General features: G+C 33.0%; 1 protein-coding gene across 1 annotated transcript; it reads left to right on the forward strand.

Annotated features, from left to right (window-relative positions):
• The first annotated feature begins 13,631 nt into the window (after window positions 1-13,631).
• Window positions 13,632-17,896, forward strand: LOC125836493 (protein NUCLEAR FUSION DEFECTIVE 4-like). Its single transcript, XM_049515665.1, has 3 exons — window positions 13,632-14,177; window positions 16,123-17,060; window positions 17,126-17,896. Exons 1-3 carry the CDS (start codon window positions 13,839-13,841, stop codon window positions 17,631-17,633), a joined length of 1,785 nt encoding a protein of 594 aa, XP_049371622.1. The 5' UTR covers window positions 13,632-13,838; the 3' UTR covers window positions 17,634-17,896.
• Window positions 17,897-18,115: the final 219 nt, after the last annotated feature.

Raw genomic sequence — 18,115 nt, forward strand, 5'->3', positions numbered from 1 at the left:
ACTAGTAGCAAGAGCAGCCTTGAAAAGGCCCAAAAACGGGAAGCTATTATTATTGGGTTAAAACTCGGGAAGACAACAGCATCAATAGCCTAAAGGGGCTGGAAAATTGAAGATTGGATGAACTCAACAGTAGCGACCAATTGCTTTTGGACTAAAAGTCCAAATTCTTTTAAATTTCATCATTCTTACCATTTTGGATGTCTTATTATCTATTATATTATTTGCTTACTAATCTTTGTTAATTTAGGTGATTCCTTGGGGAGATTTTTTTTATTTAAGTATTCAAATTTTCAAAACATGTTTTAAGTTAGGCAATTTAAGCTTCAACACTAACTTGAGATTTATTCATATTCTTTCATAGTTAGTATTTACTTTTCAAATTCACGCCTACGTGATTGTGTTGATTATTCGACTAAAACACTTGACTCGGATAAATTATTAAGTTAAAATTTTATTTCGACACTTTAACGTTTAAAATATTTCATTATTTGAGATAATACGAATATATAAGTATCAAAAAATTTCTCATTTTCAAAAAAATAAGATTTTTAAGTAATTTAAGTTTTTTTAAAAAAAAATAAATTAGCCAAACTTTTTAATTCGCCGGTCAACCGTGTGTTAGCGAATTCTCTAAGATGCTTAAATCCTTTCTTGGAGAATTATTTGAACCCTTACTGGAGATTTTGGTTTATTAAAGTTTTTATTTAAAACGTTTTCTTACAAAAAACTCTTTTCAAATGGTTTCTTAATTTTTCATGAAATTAAGTGGCGACTTCTAATAAATTGTAAATTTTTTCCAAAATCAACAAATTGCCAAAGTTGTGAAAATGTTTTCGAAACCTTAGTTTCTTAAATCACATCATAACATAATGGAGACTCTGCTGGGGATTTATCTAGGTTCTAACCAAAATGATTTTATCGTTTGGCTGACTATTTTTGTGTTAATTGTTACTTTATGCAATTATGTGTTTAAATTTTGAATATTAACTCTCATATTGCATTCATGGCATTTTCCAATATGTATGTATAGTATATTAAAGAACGGTTTTGCGAAACCGCAATCGGGCTTTTTTATACTCAATCCTTTTTCGAAATGATTGACAATTTATTGGTTCATCATGCGCCCAATGGTTGTTGTGAGTTCCAGCCTAATTTGTCCGTTTGGGTTTTCGGTCTTTCAAAAGTCACTCCTAGTCAACTAGCATAGAGCGAAACTAAATACCGAATTTAGCGCATTTTGAACTAAGTTGACTCAACACCAAAGGCGTGTTGGGCCCATTAGAAGACCATCTTATGTCTAATTGACCCCCGGTCAATATAAGACGATCATTCAACTACTTGTTAAATTTGAAGGATATGTATGTCAATTTGTGAGTGCCATTATCACTTGGGGGTCGGGTTTTTATTTTATAGGTAGTTTCTTTCTTTAAGTCAAAGAAATATCCTTCTCATCCAGAAGAAATTCAAAAGCATCAAGAAGTTTTGGAATGAATATTTTATGTGAAAGCTTAGTTTAGTTTATCATTGTACCCCTGCATGAAACTGATATTTATTTCCCTCTCATCTATTATGTATCCCCATTTGTTTTATTTATAAGGTTTGTATAAATATTTTGGGGCAGTGGAACATTTTTCAAACGATATACACATCATTCAAACATTAGGCCTACCTTTGACTCAAAATGTCACATATATGTTAGGAGGCATTATATATTAAAAAAAATTGTGTTAATTGTTACAAATTTTGTTTCATTTGTGCTTGTTTGACCTATGTGTTTATATACAATGTTTTGCTTTAAACATAATTGATTCATTATTCCATTCCAAAGTCCTGGAACGTCATTTAACATATAAACTCAATTTTCAAGCCTTATTATATTTTTTGACTCCATTAACAAAATACGTTCAAAATCACTTAAGTTCTAGGTTCAATAGAGCTTTAAAAAATTATTCGGTCATCATTCAAATTCACGTTGATCTCGTTGTTTCTTGAAAAATATAATTTTTTACACCTACCTAGCCGGCGTTACTAAATATTTCGTCAGTTTCGAGTCAATTTTAAGACGTCTTTGTTTCTCGAAAGAGATTTTCAATTGAACCTTCCAAAAGGTACATTTGAATCTTCACAAAAATCATATAGTTTGCTTTGTTCATACTCCTTTCTTTCGTTAAAATTTTAGTTCACAAAATGATCAAAGTTTTTCCCTTTTTGTCACCCTTTTAGAGTCTTTTGTTCTTTGAATTTTGGACAAATTTGTTTTAAGCAAAACAAATGTTATTGTTTTATATGTTACTTTGGTTGATTATTATGATTAATGGACTAACTCTCTTATTTTTTGAATTTTTTTTTAGAAGAAGAGACTAATTTGTGTTGGTAATCAAACTTACTCACTTCACAAAAGTATCCGCTAGCAGAACTTCAATATTTTACACGGTCTAAGGTTAAGGAAATTTCTAAAGACTCTTCATTTCTTACTTGGACTACTAAGAGAACTTGGTCAAAAATGGATTTCACTATCAACACGATTGTTTAGTCCGAAATGATCCCCACTTCATCTGTCGTGGTTAATCCTAGTGCCTCGGTAGCAACATAATCACCCACGAAAATCATTGCTCGTCTAGAGCAACGAATTGGTGAACTGAACCTCCTGGTAACACAATGTCATGCTGCTTCTCATAACTTACCACCTGATGCTCGCCAAAAAGCGCCCATGCCACCTTCGCTTCCAACTTCAAGTGAGCTCAATCAAGTAGATCATTTTACCACATTTCAACAAACTCAAAGTGCTTCGCTCACTCATTCAACTCAGGATACTCCTCTTGTGTACACATTTGCTCCCCCAAAAGCTTCAACGGTAACACATCATGCTCCGCCAGTGTACACTTATGTCACTGCTCCACATGTTACCAAGGCTCAAGAGTTTCACCACCAAGTTGTTAATCAATATGTTGGAATTGAAAATTATGCAAAAAATCAATTGATGCTGAAATGATGAATAGGAAGATGAAAAACTTAGAAGATGCAACTAGAGGTCTTCGTGGGTTTGATAGTAGCCAGAGTGTGAGTCATGAAGAGTTGTGCAGATTCCTTAAGGTTGAGCTTCCACCCGGTTACAAGATTTCGAAGTTTGAAAAGTTCAGTGGATCAGAAAATCCTTTCTTTCACTTAAAAATTTACTGTGAAAAGTTGATTGGCGTTGGAAACAACGAAGGGATAAGAATCAAGCTATTCAATCAAAGTATGACTGGAAAAGCCTTGGAGTGGTAATCAAAGCAAGATGTGACTAAATGGAGAACTTGGGATGATCTAGCGAATGCTTTTGTGGATCACTACAAGTTTCATGTGGAAATCCTCCTGATATGATCTCTATTACCAAGCTAAAACCAAAGTCGACTGAATACTTTCAAGAATATGCCATTCGTTGGAGGGCAGAAGTTGCTAGGGTGCACCTACCTATGGGGGAATCAGAAATGATCACCTACTTCATTCAAGCTCAAGACTCAAAATACTATGAACGTATGGTGACAATGGGTGGAAAGACATTTGCAGAAGTTATCAAAGCTGGAGAAATGATTGAAGACGGTCTCAAGACTGGCCGAATAGTGAGTTATACCTCATCCCAGTTTGCTAACAGGGCCTATCAAACAGGTTCCTTTGGAAGTGGAAAGAAAAAAGAGAAAGAGGTTATGATGTTAAAGACTCGAGGAGCTACCTCATATAACTGTCAACCACCTCCAGGCTATCCTGGTTCACAATATTATGTTTGCAATAATCAAGCAACATTTTGTCATCCACAACCAATGCAAAATCATCGAAATAATACACCTCGTCCCAATTTTGAAAAAAAACCTCTCTGAGTCATCACTCTATTGTGTGAGACACAAACTCAACTTTTTGAGAGATTGAAAGAGGCAGGAATACTCCATCTAATGGAATCCAAGATTGTGAATACTTCAGCCGAGTTGTATGACCAAACAAGCGGTGTGCTTATCATTCAAGAGTTATTGGGCATGATACTGAGAGGTGTATCACTCTGAAGCATAAAATTCAAGATCTGATTGACAACGAGGTGGTAAAATTTGCTCAAGCTCCATCGAATGTGAACACCAATCCATTACCGAAGCACAAAGAGTACTCATTGGAGTAACTAGTTGCGAACGAGAATCAAGTTTTTCTGAAAGTCACACTTTTGGTGTCTTTTAGTCTTGCATTTGGAGTTTGTTGTTTTATTTCCTTGTAATCACACGTTTATCGCTTTGTTTCCTTTGTAATCGTTTGTTTGGATTTGATTTCCTTTGTAAGCATCTTTCATCTGTAATGAACTACGTTCGACCTTAATTCTCAAGAATGAGATATGTAGGCGGCCTATGTCGGCCTCGGTTGTTTCCATAGTTAAATTTTTCTAGTCCCGTTAATCCTTGAGAGTTGGAACTACGTTTGACCTGATTCCCGTTCAACGGGATACGTAGGCGTTACACCAGCTCGATCATATTCCCCGTAAGATTTCCATTTTTCTTTATAATGGAAACTGGGGCAGAATTTTGAAAGGATCTCAAAATTCATTATGAGAGGAATTTTCCCAACAAGTCTGAATCAAGGATCACTTCGGAGTTGCAACTGGGGCAGAATTTTTGAGTGAACTAAAAACTACAGAAAGTTCAAAGCTATATTATCTTTTAAACCGGGGCAGAATTTTGAAAAGATCTCAAAATTCATTATGAGAGGAATTTTCCTAACAAGTCTGAATCAAGGATCACTTCAGGATTGCAACTGAGGCAGAATTTTTGAGTGAACTAAAAACTACAGAAAGTTCAAAGCTATATTATCTTTTAAACTGGGGAAGAATTTTTGAGAAGGTCCTAAAAAATTCCATCAAACAACATTTCGACCAAACAAACTTGTAATCCAGAAGGCAAAAGAGCATCAGGATGGCAAGGCAAAGCCAACATGAATCAGTCTCTCAAAACTAAGAATTTTTCTTTGGATGCAGGAACTACAAAGTTACAAGGCATCATTAGACCCACAGTGGCCTCGTCATAACTCAGATGATTTCTACTCTTACTCATCTTCTAAAATTTTCCTTTCGTTTTATTGTGACTTACACATTCTCAATTTTACAGACATAATAGTTTGGCACAATGAAGAAGAACATAAAACGTTATTCCAGAATCTCGTGTTCTCTATTGTTACCAGATCGTCATGACGTGTTCAAAAGTCTTGACATGGGTTAATTCTTGTTATCTATTAAAAAATTCTTTATAAGCATAGGAACAACCCTTTTTAGACAATCACAGATCTTACCAGCTTTAAAAATTACAAGAGACAAACCACATTACTATGTTATAACCTTACTCCCTATATTTTTAAAATTTGTTCTTTATAATTAGGGTATTATTATTGGAGAGTCACTTCCTTCAACGTGACACATTATTATATTGGAGCATCACTTTCTTCAACGTGACACATTATTATATTGGAGTGTGACTTCCTTCAATGTGACACATTATTATTATTGGAGCATCACTTCCTTCAACGTGATACATTATTTTATTGGAGTGTCACTTCCTTCAACGTGACATATTGAATTATTATTGGCGTGTCACTTTCTTCAAACATGACATATTATATTATCAAGCATTACTTCCTTCAACGTGACACGTTAAATTATTATTGGAGCGTCACTTCCTTCAATATGACACATTAAATTATTATTGGAGCGTCACTTCCTTCAACGTGACACATTAAATTATTATTGGAGGGTCACTTCCTTCAACGTGACACGTTAAATTATTGGAGTGTCACTTCCTTCAATGTGACATGTTAAATTATTATTGGAGTGTCACTTCTTCAACGTGAGATGTTAAATTATTATTAGAGAGTCACTTCCTTCAACATGACACATTATATTATTGGAGTGTCACTTCCTTCAACGTGACACGTTAGTTATTATTGGAGAGTCATTTCCTTCAACGTGACACGGTAACTTTGGATCACTACTTCCTTCAAGAGCAATACACTTGAAATTGGATCGTCATCTCCTTCAGTATGGCATGTTAAACAAGGTGTTCACAAATTATATTTGTATTTATATTACATTTTCTACTAACAATTTTCTTTAGACTTTGCAACACACGAAGTGAACAACGTCAAAATAGGACGCAACACAACGTGGAACTTTTCTTAGCAGTGAACTTGGACATAGTCCAAAGAGGAATATCAAACTCTTAGGACGTGAGTTGAGGAACGATTTCCATCACAATCAAACCACATCCATATCAAAAGGCGTGTGGGTTTTTTCTTGGGTTTCACAGTTTCAGTTTTGCCTTAGTGAAAATTTCAACTCTCATCGGAGGCAAATTTTCAAATTCGAGTGACAATACACCTAGAGCTTTGGAAGTTATGTCCCTGTAAGTTCTTACATATGTGTGTGAAGGGCGCCACATTCATAGTTGAGAAGTTTGCAAGCCTCTTTTCCACGCTCAATTAATTCGTCACTCATCCTTAAGCTAAAGGTTATTTTCGCATACGAGATTTCTGTTTCAACCAATTGAGTCGAATTACAAGTATTTTGATTCCCAGAGTCTAGGGATATGTAGGCGGGCTTGGGCCCAGTGTTGAAAACTCGACTGTATTCAAATGAACCACTTCTCAATCCATTCTCGAGATATTCGGTCTCTCCATACTTCGACACCGGAATAACTTTTGAAATTCTTTGAAAATCGTGCTTAAAATGAAGCGTTACAAACTACTAGTAGCCTGATTTCTCATGTAAACTGAGATAAGTAGGAAATTTGATACAAGGGTCCGACCATAATTCCTCAGAATTTTACCAATCACCGTTTCACGGACAAAATTGGATTCGTCAATTTCGTTTGCCTTGAATCTCTTTCATCGATCCTAAGCAAACGAGGGGCAATTGTTGACATCCAATTGTAGCCCTACTAACTTTCAAGCTTCTTAAATTTCAAACAATTTGAAATAATTGTTTTCGAAAATTAAAAAAAAAAATACTTTAGAGATCATTTTCAAGGCGATTTTCCATTTTCCTATAAAATATATCTCTAAATACTTAAGATATATAGATTTATATAATTTTCATTTTTTTTTAATAAATAATTAGAAAATCGTTTTACTAAAAAATAGAGTTTTAATGAAGTACGCATCCTATTTCCTTTAAAAGTGATAGCAATTTAATTAAGATCTTTTCAAAATAATTAATTTGTTTTGTTAAAGTTAAAGAAGCTTGAGTAATCAGTTGAGTTTATAATTTTGTCTCGTTCCCATTTTATCAAACGTGAATTAATTGAAATCAATTTGAGTTTGATGGAGATTTAGATCAAAGGACTTGTTCCCTTTGAATCCCTCAATACGAACTTTATTTAGTTCATATTTGGACTTTCAGATAACCTCTAACCCAAATTTTAGCCCAAATTCCCAAAACCCAATTCTTTTGGCCCACAACTTCATTACTCCACCGATCCAGCATACAAACGCACCCCCCCCCGATCTGATACTCTTCTTCTTCGCATGAAAGAACAAAGACCAAATCTACAAACCTAGAAAGCAGTCCAACTAGTCGCGACCCATTATGAGTCCAATCGTGCGTGTCTGTCCTCTTCTCTCCTCTCTTTCTTATCATTTTCGTACAAAGAAGTTGGACTATCCTTAGGTGTCGAAATCATATGGCTTGATCGTCCTTTTCCAAAAATCAAGCGTCTCTCTTCAAATAGCCGTTTGAGAATTGTACAATTTCGTACAGAATTCCAGCTCGCGCCTTATTCTCTAAGAATTTCAAAATTCCAATAGTCCCACATCGAGAATTCATTCATTTTTTGGGATTTTTGGGTTTCTATATAAACTCACCCCATTCACTGTTCAAGGGGACGGATTTTCGGAGATCAAAGAGAACCCTAAAAGTTTTGGGAATACTTGGTTCCATAGTTTAAAATTTTAAAATGTTTTGAGAATGTTCGAGTTGAAAGAGGTGGAATCATCTCCGTCAACTCGTCGTTTCGGTTCGCTACCCAGAACCAGGTAACATTCTTATTCCTTTCCTTTTAGTTTTCTGCTTTATGAAATCAATAGTAGATTCCTCTGTTATCTGCCAAGTTAAATTTAGTCTTTCTTAGTTTTGGTATTAATTGTTTGTTCTTAATTTAATTTTGATGTTGAAGTGTTTGTTTTTCTTTAGCGATTATGTAGGACTAATTTAGTTTACTAAATAAAGGTGTTCAAACCTTCAACTATTCAATTTCAGTTTTGATAGGGGTGATTAAAATTTTGTTCAAAATTTTGGGTTTAGCTGTCAATTCTCCATGGATTTGATGTAAAAGGTCTTATGCATTTATATGCCCTGTTATTTTCTTTTTCATAATGCTGAGGTCTTTTTGTTTGTTGTTTCAAGTTTTATGCTTAGCTGAAATCTCGTGTTGCAATTTTTCCACCATTTTCTAAATACATGTTGATGGCTCCAATGTTCTTCCGAAAGTTGTTTAAAGCATGAACCTAATATGAACTTGTAGATGTCAATTTTAGTGTGTAATCTTGTATTCCTTTTTTATTTGAATAAGGTGATTTGTTCATCAGGTTTGTTTAAATTAGTGAGGTTATTAGCTGTGTAGTTCTTCTACTCATCTAGTTCGAGTGGTATGTTTAGCTTATTTAAGCCTTGCTTCTGTGTTAGATGAGTTGATGCATATTTTACTACTCCAACACTGCATGTGATTTGTTCATCAGGTTTGTTTTCTAGTTCATTGTTTGCATCAGAGTCATATAATACCCCCTCATTTTTCTTTTTTCTTCTTTTCAATGATATTTAAGGTCTTCATGTTCATTAAGAATTGAAAGTGTAGTCTGTTTTTGTGCCATTAATGTCTCATCAGTATCTTCGTTGCTTAAATTTGAAACTTCTTTGAGCTTTTGTTCTATTTGTTGACTTCTCTTCTTGCTGATTTGTTGATCTATTATGTTAAGTTGTTGGTCATTTGATTATAATCTATATATCAATGCATTTATAACCCTTTGACAAGTTGATGATGTTGCATAATGTAATTACTGCCATAGATCTTGTTCATTGATCAATTGCTAATTCCTTTTCTTATTCATTTTTTACATGAACTCATCTGTTTGAGTCCATTTAGACTCTCCATCCCCTTGCATTCCTTCCTTTTCAAGTCAACCTCCATTAAGATGTGAAAGAGAAGCTGATCTTATTGGGTTAAAATCCAAATCGGTGACAACAGCTCAGTAGCGGAATAATAACAGTCCTAAAGGGTTGAAATTTGAGTTTTTGGACTTTAAAGTCCAGTAAAACCAGCAGCACCAGCAGCCTTGAAAAGGCCAAAAAAGGGGAAGTTATTATTATTGGGTTAAAACTCAATAAGACATCAGCATCAATAGCCTAAAGGGGCTGGAAAATTGAGAGTTGGACTTAGAAAAGTCCAAGTTGAACTCAGCAGCAGCGGCCAATTGCTTTTGGACTAAAAGTCCAAATTCTTTTAAATTTCCTCATTCTTATCATGTTGGATGTGTTATTATCTATTATATTATTTGCTTACTAATCTTTGTTAATTTAGTTGAATCCTTGGGGAGATTTTTTTATTTAAGTATTCAAATTTTTAAAACATCTTTTAAGTTAGGCAATCTAAGCTTCAAGACTTACTTGAAAATTATCCATATTCTTTCATAGTTAATATTTATCTTGATTCAAATCCATGCCTAAGTGATTGTGTTGATTATTCGACTCAAACACTTGATTCGGATAAACTGTTACGTTAAAATTTTATTTCGACACTTTAACATTTGAAATATTTCATTATTTGAGATAATACGAATATATAAGTATCAAAAAATTTCTCTTTTTCAAAAAAATAAGTTTTTTAAGTAATTTAAGTTCTCTTTATAAAAAAAATTAGTCAAGCTTTTTAATCCGCCGATCAACCGTGTGTTAGCGAATTCTCTAAGATGCCTAAACCCTTCCTTAGAGAATTATTTGAACCCTTACCGGAGACTCTGGTTTATTAAAGTTTTTATTCAAAAAGTTTTCTTTTTTAAAAAAAACCTTTCCAAATGGTTTCTTAATTTTTCCTAAAATTAAGTGGCGACTTCAAATAAATTGTAATTTTTTTCCAAAATCAACAAATTGCCAAAGTTGCGAAAATGGTTTCAAAACCTTAGTTTTCGAAATCGCGTCATAACATTTAAATTTTGAATAATTCAATTATTTTGAAAGGCCAAAAAATCAGCGAAAATATAACCAAACGTTTTCGTCATGTTTGATTGTGAAAATTCTGATAAAGTCATTTTAATTATTAAATATGTGATAGGCATGTGGGACAGGAAGACCGGCCAGATAATTAGAGATAGACAGGCGGCTCCACTTGGTAGTACACCACTTCTTTTTGTAGTTTATAGCTTTTATTATGTAAAAAAAAATAAAAATGTATAAAATAACAAATTATTAATTCAAATTAAATGTTATAACCACAGTTTAATTTAATTGTAATCGGTAGCAAACAGTTGTCATTCGTCTCTCTTCCTAGGTTTCTCGCTCGCCTCTCTCTCTTTTATAAAAACACAAATGTATAAAATGCGTTTTTGTTTGTATAAAGCGAGAGAAAACTGTATATACAAATACGACTATGTATGTTTTTGTCTTATACACTTATAATTACACAAATACAGATCTTCCTCTGCTCAGTTCTCTTTTACCTTTCTCTCTTTCTCGCTTTATACAAACACAGATTGTACAAATTACAATGTATAATTTGTATTGTATAAAGCGAGAGAGAGAGATTTGATATACACATATTCTATTTCGATTCAATTATATACAAATTTAAATTTTAAGCAGATATACAAACATATAAAATTGAATTGAGAGGCTAACATCGATTTATACAAACGAGAGACTGCCAACAATTTATACAAATGGCCTGCCAGCGAAATTATACAAATCTGAAGTTCTTGTCAGTGAGTTATACAATTTGATGCTCCATAGCAAATTTTATGGAGTGCAATTATACAAACTATAGCTATAACATATATATATATATATATATATATGATTTTATGTTTGCTATATCTGAAAATTGCTAAAAATAAAAATAGGTAGCCCATCTCTATCGACAGAGGAATACATGACAATTGATAAACATCTGCTCAATGCTTTGTGTTCCGTCTTTTTCTTCCTCTCAAAATTACCTTGAGTTGACGTATTTTTCAACCTGGATTGTACAGGTTAAAGAATATATTTGAAATATATAATTTTTTTATATAATAATATAAAGTGGTTATGTATTGTTTTATAATGTATCGTATAATATTGTGTTGTGTTGTATTGTATTGTATTGTATTGTACTGTACAGTATTATTATAATGAATATAGTGTTTAAATAAATTGTATTGTTCTTTGTCGTTATCTAATGTCACACATTTATAATTTGAGTGATAAACCTAGCAGAAAAGTAGGGTATGGTAAAGCTATTATGAAAAAATAGGAGTACAAGATGAAATATGATTATTAAATAATAAATAAGATAAAATGAGAAGAATATATTATGGTAACGACGTGATCACACCAAATCGATCGTTACATAAAATGAGTCTTTTTGTTGTTACCTAACGATGAATTTAAATGATAAGATACAATATAATTTAAGTAACAATCAAAATAAACGTTGTATTTTAACAAACAATACAAAACAATAAAACAGGTACCAACCATCCAAACAAGGTATAAAATAGTGGAAAACTTCATAATTTTTCCACATAAAACCGTTATTTTTTTTTCTTTCACATTGATTCAATTAAAATATTATAAAAATAGCTACTAGTCATTTTTAAATGAAAAAATAGTGATTTTTTAAAATAATATTGGTCCCTAATCTCATCGTGTTTTTACATCAGGTTAAGAGTCACACGATTGAATGAAAACTATTTATTTATCGTGTTACCGGCTAGAGTATGATTTATCTCAATTATTGTGTAATAATGTTGGATTTTTATGCTTAATTTTAGATGTGAAGTGTCGTGTTAAAAAGTTTCACATCGGATAAAAAGTGATAAATGGTCTTCTTGTAAGATTTGGACAATCTTCTTGTTAGAAGCTAGTTTTTAAAGGTTGATTTAATTAAGCTCAAAATTCATTTATTTACTACATCAAACTACTATAATTTATTAGAAATAAATAATTTAATAAAGTTACATTATTTAACTATAGTTAAATGATAAGAATGTATAGTTTAACACATATTATGTATTTATTAGCTTCAATTTAAACATACGTATTATGTAGTTCATATATATCTTTCATTTTCGCTCCTTTTCTATAAAAATAAAAACAACAAAAACCAGTGTATCATGTGAGTATTAAACTAAACTTAAGTCAACTAATAAGGATAAAATAGAAATTTTAAGACTTTCTAATTTTTGAAAAGAGGATGCCTTATATTTAAACAGACTATAAAACCGTGCAAATAAAATAGGATAACTTGTTTGAATAGTTGTTACATATTTAATTCATGTTTATCGAATGTGCCTTTAGTTTAATTTATATCAATTATTTTTAATTATAAATTCAAAATGCTGTCATATTATTTTACATTGTTATATAAAATCATACCTCAACAATCTTAAGAATAAATTTATAATAGGAAAATTACATGGATAAGCAAATATATACTAGTTAACTAGTCATCATAGCTATAGTTGTAGTTAGGCATAATACATAAACATGACCCTTAACTTGGCGTCAGCTGACAACTATGACCTTTAACTTTGGGTGTGCACAAGCAGACACTTAAACTTGTATAAAATTGAACAAATAGACACATTCATCTTACTGCTCGCGATCAACATTTAATGATAATTATGCAGGCTAGGGTTTTGAGTTTGCCTAATTCGCACGTTTGTATAATATAATTGTACAACTTTTGTATAATGTAATTTTGTATAATATAATTTGTATAAATGTTTAAAGTTTAGGTGTTTGAGTTTATACAAAAATAGCTCAATTATACAAATATACCCGTGAATTATACAAACTCACTCGTGATTATATAAACGATGCAACTTAAAGCCTTAAATTGTAGCTACAGCCTGTAAATATGCAAACTATAGATGTGGAGCATAATTAAGTTTATTATATTAGTTATTTGGGAAAATTCCCTGTAATAATATATTAGGTAGAAGAGTAAGAAATGAGGTAAGATTAGTTTTTTTAAAAAATAGGATAAAAGATTTTAAAATATATTAAATAATAATAAAATAAAGGAGAAAAAAATAAATTAATCATACCAAATCTATTGTTACGTAAAACAAAATCCCCACTCTTACATAATCATATATTTTAAGATTACACATGTTCGTAGAGGTTCAAATAAAATTCTCATTGTTACGTAACCATATATTTTAAGGACACACATATTACTAGAAGTTCAAATAATATTCTCATTGTTACACAACCATATATTTTAAGGAAACACATGTTACTAGAGGTTTAAATAATAGTAGAGATTCAAATAAAATTATCATTGTTACATAACCAACATGGTATAGAGATTTAAATAGAAGGATTATTAATCCGCCCAAAGTTATGTTGAAATGAGTTGAGATTATAAATGAACGAGTTCATAACCCGTCACAATGAATTGAGAAAGGAGGCTCTAGCTTATACCTTGCTGTGCTCCTCTGATCTATTCTCATCAAAAAGAGAGTAATCAAACGCAACGTATCCCCACACCCCCATACCCCACCCCACCCAACTTCATTCATTCATAAACAAAAATTGAACTTGAAGATAAAAAATCTGAAGCTCTAAATTGGCTTGATCTGATTCTATGACGATTTATTTGAAAGAGAGATTTGGCTATTTTTTCAATAACAGATGGCTCGTGTTCGTTGCCGCAATGTGGATTCAAACTTGTGCGGGCATTGGATACTTATTCGGCAGTATTTCTCCAGTAATTAAAATCTCTCTGAATTACAATCAGAAACAGATTGCTCGATTGGGTGTGGCTAAAGATTTGGGTGATAGTGTTGGATTTTTAGCTGGTACTTTGTGTGAAATTTTGCCTTTATGGGCTGCACTTCTTGTTGGTGCTATTCAGAATTTTATTGGATATGGTTGGGTTTGGCTTATTGTTACTCGAAGAACTGCACCTTTGCCATTATGGGCTGTGAGTACACTACTCTTCTTCATTCATCTTCCTTCAAGTTTTTGATCCAAAATTTTATTTTCTATTTAAATAAAAAAATTTACGAAACTTTAACTATAGAAAATGATATTTCTTAATTGAAGCTGGAAACAAGTTTCACAAGTGATTCAATTGACTGTGTTCTTGTCAACTTATAACACATCTCATCTTCATCTCAATCGCGCAGTTTTTTTTTTTTACTTATACTATCGTACACAGAAAAAAAAAAAAAAAACGTACATATTATTATCCTGTTTTTTTTTGTTTTTTTTTTTTGCTTATGAATCGAACACAAAAATTTCTAAAAATATTTTCTTAGGAAACAATTTTCATAGAAAATTTCTCCGCACTGAACGCACCTCTATCTCTATGAGTTTTCTTTGAAACAAGACTCTTGCTGTCCACTCATTTCATTTGTACCTTTTTGCTGTCGTTGGACGTTGAAAAGTTTGCATTTTTTTATATGATATGCATTAAATTAATTGGATTGTCACCAAATCATATTTTTTTGTTTGCTTTGTCAAACACAAAAACTAATTTTCAAAAAGTTTGGTGTGGCACTCTTGCCATCTCAACATGCGTTGAGCTCAAATGGCCTCGAAGTCGAAAAACATGTTTCTGTCCGGAGCAGATCCAAAGTTTTAGCCACGGGTTAACAAAACTAATAATTTTTTTGCTAATACTTGTGTATTAAAAAATTCACTAGTATGTTATAAATATTTAATTGTGAACCCAAATTAATTTGAGATTATTGTAAGAAATTCATAAATTTCAAATTTTGGATTCAGTTTTGTTTCTGCATACTGATGCATTCAATAATTCTGTTTATTTTTCCTAGTCTGACATTTCTATTTTGAGGAAGTATTTAGTGTAAAAACAAAGTTGGAATACTATATATATACCCCGTAAATCGTAATACTCCCTCTGTCCACAATTGTTTGGCAGGTATACTAAAAATAGATGTCCAAGATTAATTGTCAATTTAAACAATCAAGAAATAATTAGTCACTTTTTTCCAATTCTACCCTTAATGATTGTGTAGTTCAATTGAAAAGTTATGTGGACTTTTGGTATTCTTCATATAGTAGGGTTATATTAATCAAATTACACCTTGTATTAAATTTTCCTTGCATGACCTTACCCTGACAAACAATTGTGGACGGAGGGAGTAGTAAATGTTAGACAAGCATTTGTGCCTTGTAAAGAAAGGTAACAAGTGTACTTTTCTCTTAACGAATGGAGACAAAAGTGCTTGTGTCCACTCGTCCAAGTTGATACCTTACATGTGACATATCAAACAATCCCCTCAAAGTGCTATTTAAATTGCATCCGTATCTCCTCAGTTTAGGAAAGTATTTATATATATATATATATATATATTTATATATAAGATGAGATATAAATACCCTCTAGATTATGATCGAAATTTCAGAGACACTTTAACTAAACTAATGTCTTATTATTCCCAAACCCTTTTTTTTTTGTAATTTTGTACATTTTCCATACGCCTCAACTATGCGGAGTCAGGGAGTATGCCACATAAGCCAAAAGGTGTACAAAATTACAAAAAAATGAGTTGAGGTAATAGTACCTTAGTTTAGTTGAGGTGTGTCTATGAAATTTCAATCATAATCTAGTGTTACTTGTGCCTTATCTTATCACCAATAAGCCCTGCTTGATTGGAGTTGAGGCATAGTACCAAAGTTTGCACTTGGATATCGATATTAAACATAATCAATACTCATTCTGCTTCTCTCAGATAGTTGGTCATTGACCTCAGTCCCTATATTGCTGACCATCATAATGAATTATGTCTTATCCATGACATAAATTGGGCATAACTTATTAGTGTCAACTAGAGTGCAAAATTGTCACACATTCCTTGTTTTCTCTAACAGTTGACTTAAGTTTAACCATTTCTCTGCAGATGTGCATTCTTATATTTGTAGGAACAAATGGTGAAACCTACTTCAACACAGCAGCTTTAGTCTCTTGTGTGCAAAATTTCCCGAAAAGTCGTGGTCCTGTGGTTGGGATTCTTAAGGGATTTGCTGGGTTAGGTGGTGCTATTTTAACTCAGATATATGCAGTAATCCATTCCCCGGATCACGCTTCACTTATATTTATGATTGCCGTTGCACCAGCAATGGTGATTATAGCTCTCATGTTTATAATCAGGCCTGTTGGAGGCCATAGACAAGTTAGGCCTTCTGATGGTTTAAGTTTTTCATTTGTTTACAGTATATGCCTCCTTTTAGCTTCTTACTTAATGGGAGTTATGATTGTTGAAGACGTTGTTGATGTTAGCCAAAATGTTATTGTAATCTTCACAGCTATTCTATTTGTTATCTTGATAATCCCTATTGTGATCCCTATCTATTTGAGTTTCACTCAAGAGCCAAGAGTAGTACCAGAAGAAGAGGCACTTCTATCTCAGTCAGGTGATCAAGGTCCTGGCAGATCAGAACACGACGATGGTCAAGAAATTATATTTAGTGAGGTTGAAGAGGAGAAACCGAAGGGAGTAGACTTGCTTCCTGCTTTAGAAAGGCAGAAAAGAATTGCGCAGTTACAAGTGAGACTAGCACAAGCAGCTGCAGAAGGAGCTGTGAGGATCAAAAGAAGACGAGGTCCTCGTAGGGGAGAGGACTTTACTTTAGTCCAGGCTATAATAAAAGCAGATTTCTGGCTTATGTTTTTCTCACTGCTTTTCGGTTCTGGATCTGGTTTGACTGTCATTGATAACTTGGGACAGATGAGCCAATCTTTAGGATACGATAACACACATGTATTTGTTTCCATGATCAGCATATGGAACTTCCTTGGCCGTATTGGAGGTGGATACTTTTCTGAGATAATCGTCAGGTATTAACTTATCTTTACATGAATATTCAAATCTCATAAATCTCTCACACGACCTTGTCAAACAGGGATAATGCATATCCAAGGCATGCAGCTATGGCTGTTGCTCAAGTCGTGATGGCCTTTGGTCATTTCTTCTTTGCTATGGGTTGGCCTGGAGCTATGTATATTGGTACTCTTTTGGTTGGACTTGGTTATGGAGCTCATTGGGCGATTGTGCCAGCTGCTGCTTCTGAATTGTTTGGGTTAAAGAATTTTGGGGCTTTGTACAATTTCCTCACTATTGCCAACCCAGCTGGTTCATTAGTATTCTCAGGTCTTATTGCTAGTAGTATATATGACAGGGAAGCTGAAAAGCAAGCTCAACAGCCCCATGAAGGACGTTTGAATTTGGCGTCGGTTTTGACAAGTTTTTTAAACATGGATGAACCTCTAAAGTGTGAAGGTACCATTTGCTTCTTTTTGACTTCCTTGATAATGTCAGGACTCTGCATTGTTGCAGCTGTTCTAAGCATGATTCTGGTGTACCGCACAAAGACAGTGTACGCTAATCTGTATGGAAGATCTCGTACGTAATGTATCCTCGAAGGATAGAAATATAAGCATCCTGAAAAAAGACATCGTCTGCCAATTCATATTTCCAAATATCATTATAATGTGACACTAGAAACCATCACCAGAATACTTCCAGGTGAGAGCAAACGACGAAGAAGACAATAGCCTGGTTTTGCTGTTGCAAAAGTATTCCTTGGTTGAGTGAAATAATATTTGTATTGCAAGTCATTTCTGTATATTTGTAATTTCTCAATCTTCAAGTTTGTTAAATTTTTTATTGTCAACCACCATCAGTAAGAGTGTTGATTGATTTTTTGCTAATTGGCAAATCCTTTTCTGTCAGAGATTGGTCCAGTGACATTGATAACAATGACGACAATAACATACCTAATTTAATTTTAATCCCACAAAGTGAGATCTGGAGAGGCTAGGATGTACTTGCACCTTGTCCCCTACCTTGTGAAGGTAGAGAGGCTGGCCGCTCAGTTATTTTAGAATAAGTT

This window comes from Solanum verrucosum, unplaced genomic scaffold (genome assembly GCF_900185275.1).
Source record: "Solanum verrucosum unplaced genomic scaffold, falcon-dt-bn FXZP01000278.1, whole genome shotgun sequence".
NCBI classification, from domain to species: domain Eukaryota; kingdom Viridiplantae; phylum Streptophyta; class Magnoliopsida; order Solanales; family Solanaceae; genus Solanum; species Solanum verrucosum.

What these genes read in the sequence shown, in the direction of transcription:
- LOC125836493 (XM_049515665.1), top strand. Translation starts at nt 13,839, where the DNA reads ATGACGATTTATTTGAAAGAGAGATTTGGCTATTTTTTCAATAACAGA. An exon ending in CACCTTTGCCATTATGGGCT is followed by an intron (nt 14,178 to 16,122) that starts GTGAGTACACTA and finishes ATTTCTCTGCAG; the next exon opens with ATGTGCATTCTTATATTTGT. An exon ending in TTTTCTGAGATAATCGTCAG is followed by an intron (nt 17,061 to 17,125) that starts GTATTAACTTAT and finishes CTTGTCAAACAG; the next exon opens with GGATAATGCATATCCAAGGC.